The sequence below is a fragment of the Lycorma delicatula genome, chromosome 4, assembly GCF_047948215.1.
Source record: "Lycorma delicatula isolate Av1 chromosome 4, ASM4794821v1, whole genome shotgun sequence".
Lineage (NCBI taxonomy): Eukaryota > Metazoa > Arthropoda > Insecta > Hemiptera > Fulgoridae > Lycorma > Lycorma delicatula.
The window spans coordinates 128,067,802-128,085,536 of NC_134458.1; the positions used below are offsets into that span (position 1 = coordinate 128,067,802).

Sequence of the window (17,735 nt, forward strand, 5' to 3'; positions counted from 1 at the left end):
TTTCATGTATTATCCTAATTGTTACATTTTTTTACTATTTCAATTTTATTCCTATTATTATCTTAGTTTTCATCATTGTTTTAACACTATTTTACTAATATTTTAATATCCGAGAAGAAGCCACTTATTATTTTGACCCGGGCGATGATAATGCAAAAGCATTTTTCGCTCAAAAAAACTGATGGAGGAAACCAACGTGGAAAGTGATCAGAGGGACGTAATTTAAACCTCCACGTCTGTAGTCCTGTATAACACGAATGAATTATGCGACTATAGAAATTAATCGAAACAGGAGTCGATAGTTGCATCTACAATATTAAAGTATTCAGCCCTAAACAACTACAGACTGTTTCATAGGATGTAACAGCCTACAAAAAGATAATTGGTGAGGGTCAGCCACACCTTCACTAGGAAGGATGAAAGAGCCTTTTTTATTATAGTGAGGAACCTAGATTACTCTGTTCCAAATGAGCTTGTTCGAGAAAAACTTGAGAGCCACGGTCATGCAGTCTGTAAAGTAAATGCGAGGCACTGATGTACAAAAGAACTATTGTCAACTTTGCTTGTTAATCTTGAGCCAAGAGATAACAACAGGGTGGTGTTTAGGTTAAAATATATTTCCAGTTGTGGGGTTGTTACTGAGGCTCCCAGACAGCCAGGGTTAATCCAGTGTTTGCGCTGTCAGGAGTATGACCATACGAGAAGTAACTATGCAGCCTTATTGATGTGTGATATGTGATGAAGGATATTGGGCTAAAGATTGATTGCACTAAAGATAGGAGCACTCCAATTGATTGCGCATTATGCCAGTGTAACCATCCGGCAAACTACCGGGGATGTAAGTTTTACAAAGAGATCATGGAGAGAAAACAGAGGCAAAGATTTATATCGACTAGAAGAATAATTACTTCTACTGGAAGCCATGAGAGGCAAGCTACCTCCTTCAATTTTGATACTGTAACCTTCTCATCAGTAGGTACAAAAACAAGAGAGATCCAGACACGAATTCCACTATTCGTCCAAGATCTTATGCTGTGGCTGTTGGTCATGATGTTCAGAATATTTCTGAGGACAAGCTAGGTAAGCTAACATGAGTGCAGAGTTTCTTGTGCAACAAATAGGAAATTTAATAGTACTTTGTACAAAAATAGTTACCGAACTGTGTTAATGGCTAAGTTCCTGAGAGTTGCAACATAGAATATTAATGGACCAGCAGATCAGAAAGAAAAACTAGAATCTTTATTGGTTAATGAATCCTTAGACATTGTTGTACTTTCGGAAACACATTTCACTGATCGAAGTTTCCATCATGTTCAAGGTTATTCTATCTACTGCACTAACATAACTGTAGTTATGCCATTGGGCAATTATACCATGTTTATGTTCATAAGACACCATCAACTGCCATAGTACAATGAACAAATCACTTTCAGGTGAGCTCACTGGAGATCTAGGATTGGCTTGGACCGCTTAGAGTGTGTACAGTATACTTCCTCTTCGATGCTTGACTATGGTTTCCTCTTTCTTCTGATTTCTTCTCAACTCTTGGTTTACATTTTATTGCAGGCGGCGATTGGAATGCTAAGCATGCTCTTTGAGGATCTCGACCAATTTCACTTAAAGGCAGGGCTCTGAAGGACTTCGTTATTAGCATGCATCTGAATATGATCTCCGAAGTACAGTCTATCTACTGGCCTTTGAATTCTAATGAGATCCCTATCCCTAACTGGTTGGATTTTTTCATATCCTTGTGAATTTTGCAGCAATATACCAAAGTTTATAACAACTTCGATTTGAAATGTGATCACTCAGCTGTTCTGCTCACTGTCAGCATGTTAGTAATTAAGAAAACGTGTCACCAGTACTCCAGAGCAGGATAGACTGGGATTTTTATCACACCTGGATTGAGTACGAGTTGGTAGTGCCTGTTCGGTTGAGGTCTTCTGATGATATCGATAATTCCACGCAATCCTTCAGGAGGATGCTTGGCAATCAACACAGAGGGTAAATGTGAAAGTTGAATGAATACAAACCTTCTGAGGGAATTTTTAGACTTACTGCTATGAAAAGGAGGCTCAGGAGGAGTTGGCAACATTATAGGTGAGGCTAGGATAGTACATCTATAAGGACCGCTCCTAAGTTGAAATGGCTATTGCAAAGATAAAGAATGAGACATTTAAGTGTTATCTTGAGAGCCTATAGACTTTACGTAAACAATTACTTTATATAGAGAGCCATGAGGAGCTTTCTACAACCTCCATCCTCACATACTCCTTTGAAAATGTCTGATGAGTCTAGGGCTAAGAGTGACAAGGAGAAGACTCAACTTTGTTACCTATTTGAGCGATGTCTTTCAACCACTTGAAATATGAGTCCTCATGAGGAAGAATTCATTGGTTTCTTATTTAGCACGATCCCTATCGGTTTTCCTATTAAACCTTTTTCTACAGCTGAAGTTATTCATGTGATCAAAAAGAGAAGAAGCTCATAGAATAGCCCTGGCTTTGATTCACAAAAAAAAATCCTCCTTATGCTACCTTCCAAAGCCATTGTTTGTATAACACAGCTATTTAACGTCTGGCTTAATTTTACCAGAGGTGCAGAAATCAGGGCGAAATCTTTCGCCAGTCCAATGAAGCATTTCCGAATCTATGTACGTATAAACTTAGTTCTTCATTTTCCCCAGTAGAACATGCCCTGAAAAATTGTACATTCTTTGTGAATTATTGTATATATGAACAACAGAACTCATTAATTTTATTTATAATTAATGTAAATAATTGAGCTCTACAATTAATTTGATTGAACAAAGTGAAAATTGAAATGGTAGGAAATGAAACTATCTTTAAAACAGGAACTATCAATTTTAGTTGATTATTAAAAATTTATATAGCAATGTTAAAAATGATCTTATTACAAAAGCAATATTGTTAGTACTGTTAATACTAACACCAGATATTATTGGTTGATAACTATTGAGGAGGTACTTCCAGTAGCCTTGAGTCCCACATTATTATTATTATTATTATTATTTTTTTTTTAATAAGATGTCTTAAGGTGGAAATAATAAATAAGTTTATCTAAATCCAGTCCAAGATTTTTATTTATTTATATTTATTCATTTTAGAGTAAACCCCATACAAATGTTGACAGTACAATCCTATAATACAAAACCCTGATGTAAATTACAGTACCTAACCCAACCTGTAATTCAAAAATTAACAATTTGCAAAAATATATAATTAAACTTACATTTTTGAAAATATACTAACAAAACAAATTTTAAACCAATTAATGAAATAAAAACCAGATGAATAATAAATAAATCAGTTAACAAAATGCAAAATCACTAAACCATTAAGCCTTATTTTCAAAGCTGCAATCACAAAGTACTAAATGTTATTCAATTTGGCAGCATTACTAACATTAAGTAATTTCTGCAAGGATTTTATCAGAGATGATCTGTTTTAATATGCCATACAATGTATATTTTCCCAGACCACAAAATATAGGACAAAACAGCAGAAACTAAAGGATATCATCAGACTGATTTAAGTTGCTAAAATCATATAGTTTCCCTGAAAAACAATTTACGATCCCCACTACGTCGACCCAATCTTTTCTGGCCCATTATTTTCTGCTATAGATGCTGGTTTGCAGTTGTAGATATCCTTCAGCACAAGCACAACTAGAGGAGCTTATATTGTTTAAGAAAGAGCTAAAACTTGAATAAATACGAGCATGTGTTTTAACTTTTTCAATCATTTCAGTTATGTACTTTTTTTGCCCTACTGTATCCATACTTAAAAAATCCTCAGTTCTTGAAAAAATTAGTTCAATTTTAGTTTGATAAACGCAGTTATACTGCAAATTATTATCTACACCACTATTCAGTAATATTTACCTGTCCAAACTCAATTTTGGAAACTTATTTTTACCATATGTTCTCCACCAAACCATATAATTAGGAATATTCTGAGCCAGGATGAGAATATATTTAAAAAAACATCGTAAAGATAAATTTTGTGGCTATACATGGAAGCCCAGATTTCAGATGAGTATAGAATTGAGTTTACTAAACCATTAAATAATTTTAATTTTTGTAGTCCATGAGTATGATTTCAAATATCTTTTGTTTTACCAGATGCCAATTCTTCCCTTTCAACAAGTCCATCCATTGCCAATGCAGTTTTACCAGAGGAAGACATTGTTATGCCCAAATAACCAAACCTAACTGCCTACATACTTCTATTTTATTGCCATTAAAGTATACAGCCTAACGCTTCTTCTTACTACACCCTTTTTGAACAAAACAATTTTTGTTTTACTATGTTTACAGATTATTATCAGAGGAGTACTGGGCTAAAATATCAAGTTTGTTAGTGATTCCCGAGTTTGTTAGTGATATAATCGAAAATCACCAAATCATCTAAATACAATAATGCCAGTAAATCCATGTTGCTGTTTATATTTATCCCTTGACAACCATTACGCTGTAAAACTGAGACCAATATGATTAGTAAATAAAAAAATAGCAGAGGACTGAGAGTTTTAGGGTGTATTAGCTTTAACACCTTCTGCATAGTCCCCGCTTTAAGCCTCATACCATTCTCCTTGTACAGTACTAATATTATTGTAATTTTTTTATTTTTATTTTAAATAGTACATGTATACAAGTAAGGACAAGATGGTTTTTTCTAACCGGTCAATAAATTGTCAAGTAACAATATAAAAAGTATGTTTTGATAGAGAATATTTTGAGTGACACCGTCATGAAAAGGTGGAAATTAAAATGTCTTCAAAAAGCAACAAGAGTATATAAAAAATGAGATAAGTTTTCATACCAGAAATGAATTAAGTGGAAAAGAAGAATAAGGCGATGAACAGAGAAAGAAGTGGTTGAAAGAAAGAAAATATGGGAAGAGGAGTCTTAAGTTGAAGAGAAGAAAAATAGAATATTGAAAAGTTTTCTTGTCGATGTTATACAATTCATTGTACATATAATGGCAATTTTGGGCTTAAATGAATGTTTTTTGTTTTCTTTTAAAAATCTAGTGATATTCTTAAAATATAATCATAGAAGAAAATTAAATACTCTAATATTTTAATAAAAAATATGATGTTAACTTTATGATTTTTTTCATATTTGTTTTTATGTAGTTTTCTGTTCTACTTAAAATTACCCTCTTTTTTTATTCCATTTCAATTATGAAGTAAAAGTCACACCATACTGTATTAATATAATTCATTATTTTTATTTTCCCTTATTAATCATGGACAGTGTTTTACACTTTTAACTCTTGGTGTTAGTGTTAATAAACTATACTTTCAAACACCTTTTGATGCTAATTTTCAGATTTATGTAGTATCTGGTAAAACTGCTTTTAATTATACATCTTTAAATAAATAAGAAACATTTTAAGCATATAATCAATCTAATTTCTATTGTGTGTATTCATTTAGTATGTTTTTGTCCAGTCTAGTATATTTTTAAATATCATATTGTTGAAGTGTATTGAAATCTTGGTATTTGTGTGCTGTGGGTAAAATTTGCATGTTGTGCATATCTTCGTATATGCAGAACAAATCTGTTCCACATATACGAAGATAATTAACCAAGATAAGGATAAATAGGTCAAAAGTAAATAGGCCAAAAGTTTAATTTATACATGCCTGCATTATTGTTTGTATTTTAATAGTTTACTGTACGACCTTGTGTATTTTATTTGGAAAGTGATACAGTACATAGCATTACCAATATATATACATATATATATATATATAATAGTAAAGCTATATCTTTCAAAGTATTAGCTTTCTAAACAACAAACAAAATATATCCTGGTAAAAACAACAACTCAGGAGTTTACAATTTAAACTGCATGAATTTTACTAATTATTACTACATCAGACAGATTAAACAAAAATCCCGTATTTTAAAGGTGAGTTCATAATAACCATGCTACTAGATACCCCACTAAATCAGTACTGTAGTACTGATTTTATTAGATCTGAAAAGCCTTCTAAATAAAACATTCATTTCCAAGAGTGTCACTTAAAGTTTAATAATTTTAAACTAATAATTAGCTTATTTAGAACATTAGTTGTTACTATAGAAATATTCATTTAAACATTTTAATAGGTTTGTTGTGTCATACAAACAGATTTCATTTAATGTTTGGTCACCATTCAATGTTGTTTCTTTAAACCAGGATGGACCAAAGCACTGAAAGTTTTCATCTAAGTGCTTTAATATATCTAATTGCTTTATTATTAATTAAGGCTGTTTCAGTATTCCAGCATCAGCACTTAATTGCAGATTAAATTTTCATAAACCAACTTAATTTTGCTTAAATACTATGAGTGTTTTACTTTAATATAGTACCTCTAAGATCATTGTAGTTTGTAATAAGCTATTATCAACAACCGTTATTTTACAATAATGGTTACTTTTAGTAATCGTTTTAACCAATTTCAAAGAGAAAAGTACTCGCTATGACATTCATCTCCTTTATAAAATAATCAATGGAATGAAATAAACGTGCATTCATCGATGGATGATTGAAAATGTGTATTGGTCATTCAGAATGTTATAAAGATAACTGATTTAATATTATCATTTGTGTGCTGTGGGTAAAATTTGCATGTTGTGAACATTTGATCTTCGTATATGTGGAACAGATTTGTTCCGCATATACGAAGATCATTAACCAAGATAAGGATAAATAGGTCAAAAGTAAATAGATCACGAAAATAATTATGTAACGTTGTTGTAATAAAATGTTGCTATCAACCAGTGTAAGAGAGAGAGAAAGAGGAAGTTTAATATGTTGTAAAATGATTTCTTTTATAATACTATAAAGAAGGGATCCCATAGGATGACCATAAATAAATAAATCCTTTATTACGAATAGTACATAGTAATACATTATATGATCATGTCATGACATGTCTGATCATGTCAGGAATGGATAGATATCCTAATCTATGTTTTAAAACAGATTAAAATGCAATTTGATCATAAATTGTCAATTGAAGTACCACTTTTCAAGCACAAGTAAGCAGTTATACATTAGTCTAACATCTAACTATCATCAAAGACTTCTTCAAACAGTTTTTGTATTTCCATCACAGGTTTCCTTGTCTAAAACCAACTTAATGTGCATTCTCCTTCTGTCCCTCTTAAAGGACATAAATCAAAGAATGGCATGAAAAAAGTGAAAATAATTACTATATTTTCTGCTTACCCACAAGGGATAGATGCAGTACAATACCTATAATTAATAGCAGCTCTAATTCTTATCAGTTTTTAGTTTATTATCAATTTGATAAACATTTTGATAGAATAAAATTTTGATTATCACTGTCTGGATAAAACAATGTTTAATCTACAGCATGTTTGATATACATTGAAAATTGTCTCACCTCTGTTTTTTTGTAATTTTAATCAAGAAGTCTTGATATGTTAGAAACTTCATTAGATTGTGTTGTTTTATTTTTAAAAATGGTCGGTAATTTTTCATTATTTTTGTGATAAAAACCACAGACCCAAGTATGAATCAGTAGAGAGCACTAAAAAATGACAACTGATGTACCCATTAGCCATTATAAGTATATTTTTTCCTTTAATCTCTACTTAAATCTTTAAACTAACATAAATGTAATATGTTTTAAAAGACAGGCACTTATATTTTTGTCTTAATTTTGAAATTATAACCGCATTTTAGGTATAACAAAAAAAGATTACTATTAAAATACTTTTAAAATTGACTATTTTTTATATTTATCACAAAATTGTTTTCATGTAAATATATATATTTTTATTTTATTTTAGGAAATTCAAATCTGGTATATACAATAATACGAAAACGTCAAGTATTCCATGCTTTGGCAAGTTTACCTAGTGATTATGGCACCATTTCTAAATCACTGAATAAAAGAACAAGGAAGCACCTTCCCAGTACTTCATCTGTTGATAACACTCCAGAAACACCTAGTATGGAAGGTTCACGACCAGCCCTTCCAGCTGAGCCCGGTACATTAAAAGCAACTCTACCAGATACCCCAGGTAAGTTTTTGTAATTAACGTATCGATTAACTCTTTTATCTGTTTTTAGATAAATTATTCCAAATCTTTATTGTAGCATTTTTTTTTAATAAAAAAAATTACTTTGTTTAAGTGTTGTTTACATTTTTCTCTTTTTTTAAAATTTTTATAAGTTTCCTGAATAATTTATTTTTATTTAAGGTCTAACTCAACCCTCTTCAATTTTTTTTTTCATTTGACTTAACAACTTAAACCTGTTTTTCCTCACACTTTCTCAGCTTTATACTTCTTATTAGCATATACTTTGTTAGTACTTCTTTCGTTCTTATTACTTTATATTTCGTAATTAACATTTCATTTTTTTTTACCCAGGTTTATATAATCAGATCGTAATATGGATTCAAAATATCTGAATCCATATAACAAAGTGTAACTTCTCTGAATATCACTAAATGTATCTCTTTTATGGTTTTCATCCCATATTAATTTCCAATGTAGGTAGCCTTGTTGATGAAATCTTCCCGTCATTTAGTTAAATTTATTTTTAATAATTAAGGCAAAGATTTCTTGCATTACAAATAATTATGATTTACTATTGTTAGAATAAACTGTGCTAACAAAGAATGAGGATGTGTCGAATTAATAACATTTGTGTGATACACATAATTAGTCAAAAAAATATTGAAGTATGATAATATTATTATAAAATGTTATAAGCTGAATGACCCAGTGTTCCTCTGTATACTAATTTTTTTAATTTATTATTCATTTGGAATCCTTTACCAAGATTCCAGAAAATATTTAATGAGGCTTCTTTCAAATAAATTTCATTTCCTGAAATTTTTTTATTAAAATTCAGCTTGTAAGTTGCTAAAAAAAACTGTCCCCCAATAAAAGGAAACCCTGTTTGAAATTTTAAGAAAATATCTGAAAATTATGTACAGTTCGCTTTGCTGTAATTTTTATTGTTTGAAACTTTTATTAGAATTCATCCTGATTATGATGGTAAAAAAAAAGTTTTTACCAAAATACAAGATAGTTTAATGTTCTGAGCACCTAATTGTTTTTTTTTTATTTTTGTAAAGTACATTCTGAGTAAGTAAACTGCAAAAGTAACTCTTTCATTTGGAGAGGGTGACCAACTAGTAAATATTTCAAATTAGAAATGGCTGACATTTATAATATTTTAATTCTATAAATTGTTACTTCTATTTAAAAGATGTTCATTCTCCAAGTTTCATTAAAACAGGTTGTCATTCATGCATAATACCATAAAAACAGTAAAAGAGATTAAACTAAATCATTGAAAAAAAAACCATTCTCTTTAACCTCTAATGGAACTCAAGAGACTGTATGAAAGTATTATCTACGTATCTTAGTATATTTATAAATATAACTTAAATTATTTTATTGAAATTAATCTTTTAAGGTTCATATTATTGCTCTGTACTGTTAAATTATTTTTAAATTTCATAATATAAACCACCTAGAACAGACAGTTGAGATAAGACATTTCTTACCTTAATTTTATCATGATAGTACTTATATAAGTATCATATTTAAAAACATAATTTCTAATATTCTTATTATTTTTATTTTAATGTTTAATTTGATAAAATGAATTCAATCATGACTGAGGATGTGGGACCCTGCAAAAGTACTATCTTGATAAGATTAAGCTAAGAAATGTCTTATCTCAATTGTTTATGTACTATTTGGTTTAAGGTAGAATTAAAAATATATAACTTTAATTATATTTTAAATTCTATTAATACAGGGTCATTCACGGGAACCGGATGTTTTTGAAGTGGGTTGTACTCGGGTGTTCGTGGTGGGAGGGGCACATGGCTGGTGTCTGACGTTTCCTTCGTTCATAGCATTTACATTTTAGTCGTTGAGATGGAGCCGTGGACGCTAGACCAACGCCTGTACGCGTATGACAGTTTTGTGCGAAATGACGAATCCGTAACTGCTGATCAGTGAGATTTCCGCCGTCAGTTTAATATCCATCGTAATGCAAGTGTCCCTTCTCATAACACAATATTGCGATGGGCAAACACCTTTGAACAAGTGGTTCAATATTGAAGAAAAAACCACCGGGTCTCCAACGAACTGCTAGCACTCCGGAGAACATCGAACGAGTAAGGGAAGCCATTTTCAGAACCCCACGCCGCTCTATTCAGAGGCATTCAGCAGCGCTTCTAATGAGCACAAGTACGGTAAGACGAATTCTGCATACAGACCTGCATTTCCATCCTTACAAGATAGCCATCGTGCAGCAGTTAAACGAGCAAGATTTCACGCAGCGATTACAATTTTGTCGACAAATGCTTACCATTTTTGAAGAAAATGAAAATTTGTTATTGTTAATGAGTGACGAAGCCCATTTTCATCTGAATGGCTTCGTCAACAAACAGAATTGCCGGTATTGGGCAGAAAGAAACCCACATCAGCTTCACGAGAGATCACTTCATAGCCCAAAGGTAACTGTCTAGTGTGCAATAGGAAAGGTCGGTGTTATTGGACCATATTTTTTTTAAGAAAATGATGCTGCCGTAACTGTAACAGCTGATCATTACATTGTGAAGTTGAATACGTTTTTCATCCCTGAGTTAAGAAACCGGGGAATCGATTTTCAAAATGTGTTATTCCAGCAGGATGGAGCTACAGCGCACACAGCAAGGGCAACGATGGCTGTTCTCCGTAACTTGTTTCCGGGACGGATCGTTTCCAGATTCGGCGACATTCCTTGGTCCCCTCGGTCCCCCGACTTGAGTAGTTGTGATTTTTTTCTGTGGGGGTTTCTGAAATCGCATGTGTACGGCAATAAACCATGTACATTGGAGGACCTAAAGATTGCAATTCACCATCACGTCACCCAGATTGATGTAGACATGCTGCAAAGAATTGAGGCCAGTTATCATGAAAGGCTACAACAATGTATTGCCCAAAATGGACATCATTTGCCGGACATAATTTTTCGTTCATGAGTAAGTAACAAATGCTTTGATTTAACAAGTGTTTCAATACCAATAAAATGTTTTTAAAGTAAATATTCAATTTTTTATGATTATTTTAAAAACATCCGGTTCCCGTGAATGACCCTGTATAAACCACCTAGTACAGGATATTGAAATAGACACCTCGATTTTCTGAACTAAATGGTTTATATTAATACAATTAAAAATATAATATAACAGTACAAAGAAATATTGTGAGTTAAAAAGATTAATTTCAGTAAAACAATTTTAATTATGTCTACAGTGCATAATTATAGTGCTCCCTACGAAAAATTAGTCCCCTACCTAAAAAAATTTGTTATTACATAATCTCCTATTAAATAGCTGATATCTTGAGATAGTTTACTTGATTTTAATAAATGAAACATTGAAATAAAAGAACTATTCTAATCTCAAGCTCTATGAATCATGAGACCTTGCCGTTGGTGAGGGGGCTTGAGTGCTCAGGGATACAGAGTAGCTGGACCGAAGGTGCAACCATATCGGAGAGGTATCTGTTGAGAGCCAGACTAAGGAATGATTCCTGAAAGAGGGCAGCAGCTCTTTCAGTAGTTGTTAGGGGCGTGAGTCACAATGACTTAAATGGCCATATCAGCATCACTCAGTCCTCTGAGTACTGCACAGCTGAAAGCAATGGAAAACTACAGCTGTTTTTTTTTCCAAGAAAATGTGGCTCTCTGCATTTTCAAAAGCAATAATGGAGGCGCCTTCCTTGGTAAAATATTCCGGAGGTAAAATAGTCCCCCGTTCGGATCTCCGGGTGGGGACTACTAAGGAAGGGGTCACCAGAAAAGTAAGAAATAACATTCTATGAGTCTGAGCGTGGAATGTTAGAAGCTTAAAAAAGGTTGGTAGGGTAGAAAATTTAAAAAGGGAAATGGATAGGGTAAATGTGGATATAGTAGGAATTAGTGAGGTTCGGTGGGAAGAGGAAGGCGACTTTTGGTCAGGTAATTTTAGAGTAATTAACTCAGCGTCAAATAATGGGCAGGCAGGAGTAGGTTTCGTGATGAACAAGAAGATAGGGAGGAGAGTGGAGTATTTCAAGACGCATAGCGATAGAATCATTGTAATAAGGATAAAATCAAAACCTAAACCGACAACAATTGTTAACGTCTATATACCTACAAGCGCCTATGATGATGATGAGATAGAATGTGTATACGAAGAGATTGATGAAGCAATTAAACACGTAAAAGGAGATGAAAATTTAATAATAGTTGGAGATTGGAATGCAAGCATTGGAAAAGGCAAGGAAGGAAATATAGTGGGTGAATACGGGCTGGGCAAAAGGAATGAAAGAGGGGACCGACTTATAGAGTTGTGCACAAAGTATAATTTAGTAATTGCCAACACCCAATTTAAAAATCATAATAGAAGAATATACACTTGGAAAAAGCCAGGCAATACTGCAAGGTATCAGATAGATTATATCATGGTTAAGCAAAGATTTAGGAATCAACTCGTTGACTGCAAAACTTACCCTGGAGCAGACATTGATAGCAACCATAATTTGGTGATAATGCAATGTAAATTCGGATTTAAAAACCTGAAGAAAAGGTGTCAGATGAATCGGTGGAATTTAGAGAAGCTTGAGGAAGAGGAGGTAAAGAAGATTTTTGAGGAGGACATCGCAAGAGGTCTGAGTAAAAAAGATAAGGTAGAAAATGTAGAAGAAGAATGGGAGAATGTTAAAAAGGAAATTATTAAATCAGCAGAATCGAACTTAGGTGGAACAAAGAGAACTGGTAGAAAACCTTGGGTTTCAGACGATATATTGCAGCTGATGGATGAAGTAGAAAATATAAGAATGCTAGTGATGAAGAAAGTAAAAGGAACTACCGACAATTAAGAAATGCTATAAACAAGAAGTGCAAACTAGCGAAAGAAGAGTGGATTAAAGAAAAGTGTTCAGAAGTGGAAAGAGAAATGAACATTGGTAAAATAGACGGAGCATACAAGAAAGTTAAGGAAAATTTTTTGGGGTACATAAATTAAAATCTAATAATGTGTTAAACAAAGATGGTACACCAATATGTAATACGAAAGGTAAAATGGATAGATGGGTGGAATATATTGAAGAGTTATACGGAGGAAATGAATTAGAAAATGGTGTTATAGAGGAAGAAGAGGAAGTTGAGGAGGATGAAATGGGAGAAACAATACTGAGATCTGAATTTAAGAGAGCATTAAAAGATTTAAATGGCAGAAAGGCTCCTGGAATAGACGGAATACCTGTAGAATTACTGCGCAGTGCAGGTGAGGAAGCGATTGATAGATTATACAAGCTGGTGTGTAATATTTATGAAAAAGTGGAAGTTCCGTCAGACTTCAAAAAAAGTGTTATAGTCATGATACCAAAGAAAGCAGGGCAGATAAATGTGAAGAATACAGAACAATTAGTTTAACTAGTCATGCATCAAAAATCTTAACTAGAATTCTATACAGAAGAATTGAGAGGAGAGTGGAAGAAGTGTTAGGAGAAGACCAATTTGGTTTCAGGAAAAGTAGAGGGACAAGGGAAGCAATTTTAGGCCTCAGATTAATAGTAGAAGGAAGATTAAAAAAAAAACAAACCAACATACTTGGCGTTTATAGACCTAGAAAAGGCATTCGATAATGTAGACTGGAATAAAATGTTCAGCATTTTAAAAAAATTAGGGTTCAAATACAGAGATAGAAGAACAATTGCTAACATGTACAGGAACCAAACAGCAACAGTAACAATCGAAGAACATAAGAAAGGGAGTCCAACAAGGATGTTCCCTATCTCCGTTACTTTTTAATCTTTACATGGAACTAGCAGTTAATGATGTTAAAGAACAATTTAGATTCGGAGTAACAGTACAAGGTGAAAAGATACAGATGCTACGATTTGCTGATGATATAGTAATTCTAGCCGAGAGTAAAAAGGATTTAGAAGAAACAATGAACGGCATAGATGAAGTCCTACGCAAGAACTATCGTGTGAAAATAAACAAGAACAAAACAAAAGTAATGAAATGTAGTAGAAATAACAAAGATGGACCAATGAATGTGAAAATAGGAGGAGAAAAGATTATGGAGGTAGAAGAATTTTGTTATTTGGGAAGTAGAATTACTAAAGATGGACGAAGCAGGAGCGATATAAAATGCTGAATAGCACAAGCTAAACGAGCCTTCAGTAAGAAATATAATTTGTTTACATAATAATTAATTTAAATGTCAGGAAAAGATTTTTGAAAGTGTATGTTTGGAGTGTCGCTTTATATGGAAGTGAAACTTGGACAATCGGAGTATCTGAGAAGGAAAGATTAGAAGCTTTTGAAATGTGGTGCTATAGGAGAATGTTAAAAATCAGATGGGTGGATAAAGTGACAAATGAAGAGGTATTGCGGCAAATAGATGAAGAAAGAAGCATTTGGAAAAATATAGTTAAAAGAAGAGACAGAGTTATAGGCCACATACTAAGGCATCCTGGAATAGTCGCTTTAATATTGGAAGGACAGGTAGAAGGGAAAAATTGTGTAGACAGGCCACGTTTGGAATATGTAAAACAAATTGTTAGGGATGTAGGATGTAGAGGGTATACTGAAATGAAACGACTAGCACTAGATAGGGAATCTTGGAGAGCTGCATCAAACCAGTCAAATGACTGAAGACAAAAAAAAAATCTCAAGCATTTAAGCAAAGTTTAAGCTTTACCATTCACCCATTAATGGAATTATTTGGATAAAATTAGATGATAACCATCTTGAAATTTCATCAAAAGCATTGATAAAAGAACCATTTGATCAACCCACTGATTCTTGAATTTTAAGAACTATTAGTGTGCTGACATATATACATACAAACATTCTGATTAACATATAAAGATAATGTAGAAAAGTTATAGAGTAGTGAACACTGCAAACCTTTTTTTTTGTCATTATTAAAAATTAACGTATAGTTTTTACAGGTTCTTTAAAAATCAACTGTATCCACCAGTTTTAGTATATTTTTTGTTTTGATGTTCAGGGAATTGATAAAATGACTGGTCAAGAATCTGGGCATATGATAGGTGATCTTGTAGAAATGACTACATGATGAAATTTCATCAAAAGCATTGATAAAAGAACCATTTGATCAACCCACTGATTCTTGAATTTTAAGAACTATTAGTGTGCTGACATATATACATACAAACATTCTAATTAACATATAAAGATAAATGTAGATTGGTTATAGAGTAGTGAACACTGCAAACCTTTTTTTGTCATTATTAAAAATTAACGTATAGTTTTTACAGGTTCTATAAAAATCAACTGTATCCACCAGTTTTAGTATATTTTTTGTTTTGATGTTCTAGGAATTGAAAAAATGACTGGTCAAGAATCTGGGCATATGATAGGTGATCTTGTAGAAATGACTGCATCAACTACATTAAATGGTACTGTCCCTACAGTAGAAAATGGTAGACAAGATGATGACTGTGAAGAGGAGAGGCAAGAAGAAAGAAATCTTAGCAAAACACCCCCACCCTCATCCTCTTCTACATCAAATACACCCACTGCAACTACTCCAGTAGCTAATCAGAATCAACTGCCTAATATTACTAACAATAATAATTCTGTTGTTACTCCTACATCAGGACCTTCTGTCCACAGATCGCCTTCACAAGTATGTTTATATTATATTATTGTTTATAGATTGTATATACGAGGTGTGTTCAAAAAGTAACAAGAATTTTGAAATTTCACAGGTTGTATTAGTCTGATTCTTGGGATTTTTCATTGTTGTATTAGTAAACATGTCTGAAAAGTATCTTTACATTTTTAGCCGTATTGGACGTTTAGTCTGTTGTCAGGTGTCAAAAGGATAGCACATGTTTTGGTACGATCGGCAATTTTTTATTTGTATAAATAATGGATCAGAGAATTTGTATTAAATTTTGCTATAAGAATGGAATAAAGTGTAGAAATGTTTTAAAAGTGTTAGATATTGCTTTTGGTGAGTCTGCTATGAGTAAAGCAAGGGTTTACAAGTGGTATAAGCGTTTCTAAGAAGATCGTGAAGACATTGAAGATGGCTAGTGCCCCGGACGCCCCAGCACATCATCAACCGATGAAAACGTGGAAAAGGTGAAAGAAATGATTATGAATAATCACTGAATCATAATCAGAGAAGTTGCTTATGATGTTGGAATATCAATTGGTTCATGCCATGAAATTTTTTGGGATGTTTCGGTTATGAAACGTGACAGCAAAATTTGTTCCAAAATTGTTGAATTTTGAACAAAAACAGCAGCGAATGGAAGTTGCTCAGGAGTTGCTAAATGAAGTCAACAATGATGCAGAACTACTGAAATGTGTTATAACAGGTGATGAAACATGGGTTTACGGATATAATGTTGAAACTAAGGCTCAATCGTCCCAGTGGAGGCATTCTGGATCACCAAGACCGAAAAAAGCTTGACAAGTACGGTCTAATGTGAAGGTTATTCTCACCGTGTTCTTCGATTTTAACTGCTTAGTGCATTATGAGTTCTTGCCACTAGGTCAAATGATCAATAAAGAGTATTAATTACCTACAAGTTCAACGCTGTTTACGTGAAGGAATCTGAAAAAACACCTGGATTTGTGGTGATACAATGCACGTCTTTTGTACCACGATAATGCGCCTGCTCATATGTCATTGCTTGTTCGTCAATTTTTAGCCAAAAACAACACTGTAATGATACCCCAGCTGCCATATTTGCCAGACATGGCCCCGTGTGACTTTTTTCTATTCCCAAAAATAAAGAGAACCTTAACAGACCATCATTATACAAGTATAGATGAGATTAAAAGCAAATAGCTGAAAGAGCTAAACACTATTCTAAAGATAGAGTTCCAGAAGTGTTTTGGGGATTGGAAAAATTGGTGGCATAAGTGTATAATATCTAATAGGTACTATTTTGAAGGGGTAACATTAATGTAGACGAATAAATAAAATTCTTTCCAAAAAACCAAAAATTCTTGTTACTTTTTGAACACACCTTGTATATACATATCCATATAAAAATACTTTTTCAGCATGTCTAAAAGAAAAATAATAAAATAAAATCTGCATCATAAAATGCTAATCAACTTTTTCTGTTTTGGCCATTGTAGCTTTTTCATGAGCAAAACTCACAAAAGTTTTACTAGTCGCATAAGTACATATTCTTGTGGTGTGGAAATAAATTTGAAAACAAAACTTTTATTTCTAAATAATGAAATTAGTTAAAATTTACAAGAAATAGCTTCTGTCTGGGTAACCTTCAGTCTACTTTTACTTAGCTGCACTGAATTATCTGACTTCAGTGAAAATCCCAATCTATGATTCTGTTTGTTTAATTAATCTGATATCTGTCATTGTATTAGTATTGCAATTCTATGAATCACAGTTTTTTATTTTGTTTGTATTATTTTAGGCAATAATAATAAGAGGAATTATTTTTGTGTCTAAATTTTAAAACAATATTTAAAAATGCACTAACTACTCTCTGAATCAAGTTGAAGTTTTTGACGGAGCAGAGTTCAACCTTAGCTATGCTTCTTAGACTTGGTTCATGCTGTTTAGCGGCTAACCTAAGTGCAAGGTCATTTTCTAAATATGTTATTTCCATTGTGAACACAATTTTTTTTTTAAATTATTTTCAGTGTTAAATTTCAAAATATCCAGTTTTT

At 32.5% G+C, this 17,735-nt stretch overlaps 1 protein-coding gene across 1 annotated transcript in view; it reads left to right on the forward strand.

The window, feature by feature from the left end:
* Positions 1-17,735, forward strand: part of LOC142323865 (protein HID1) — a 75,360-nt gene that overhangs the window by 42,548 nt on the left and 15,077 nt on the right. The window contains exons 12-13 of the mRNA XM_075364163.1: positions 7,835-8,068; positions 15,395-15,705. Coding sequence (XP_075220278.1) covers positions 7,835-8,068; positions 15,395-15,705 — 545 coding nt within the window. The remainder of the gene's footprint in view (positions 1-7,834; positions 8,069-15,394; positions 15,706-17,735) is intronic.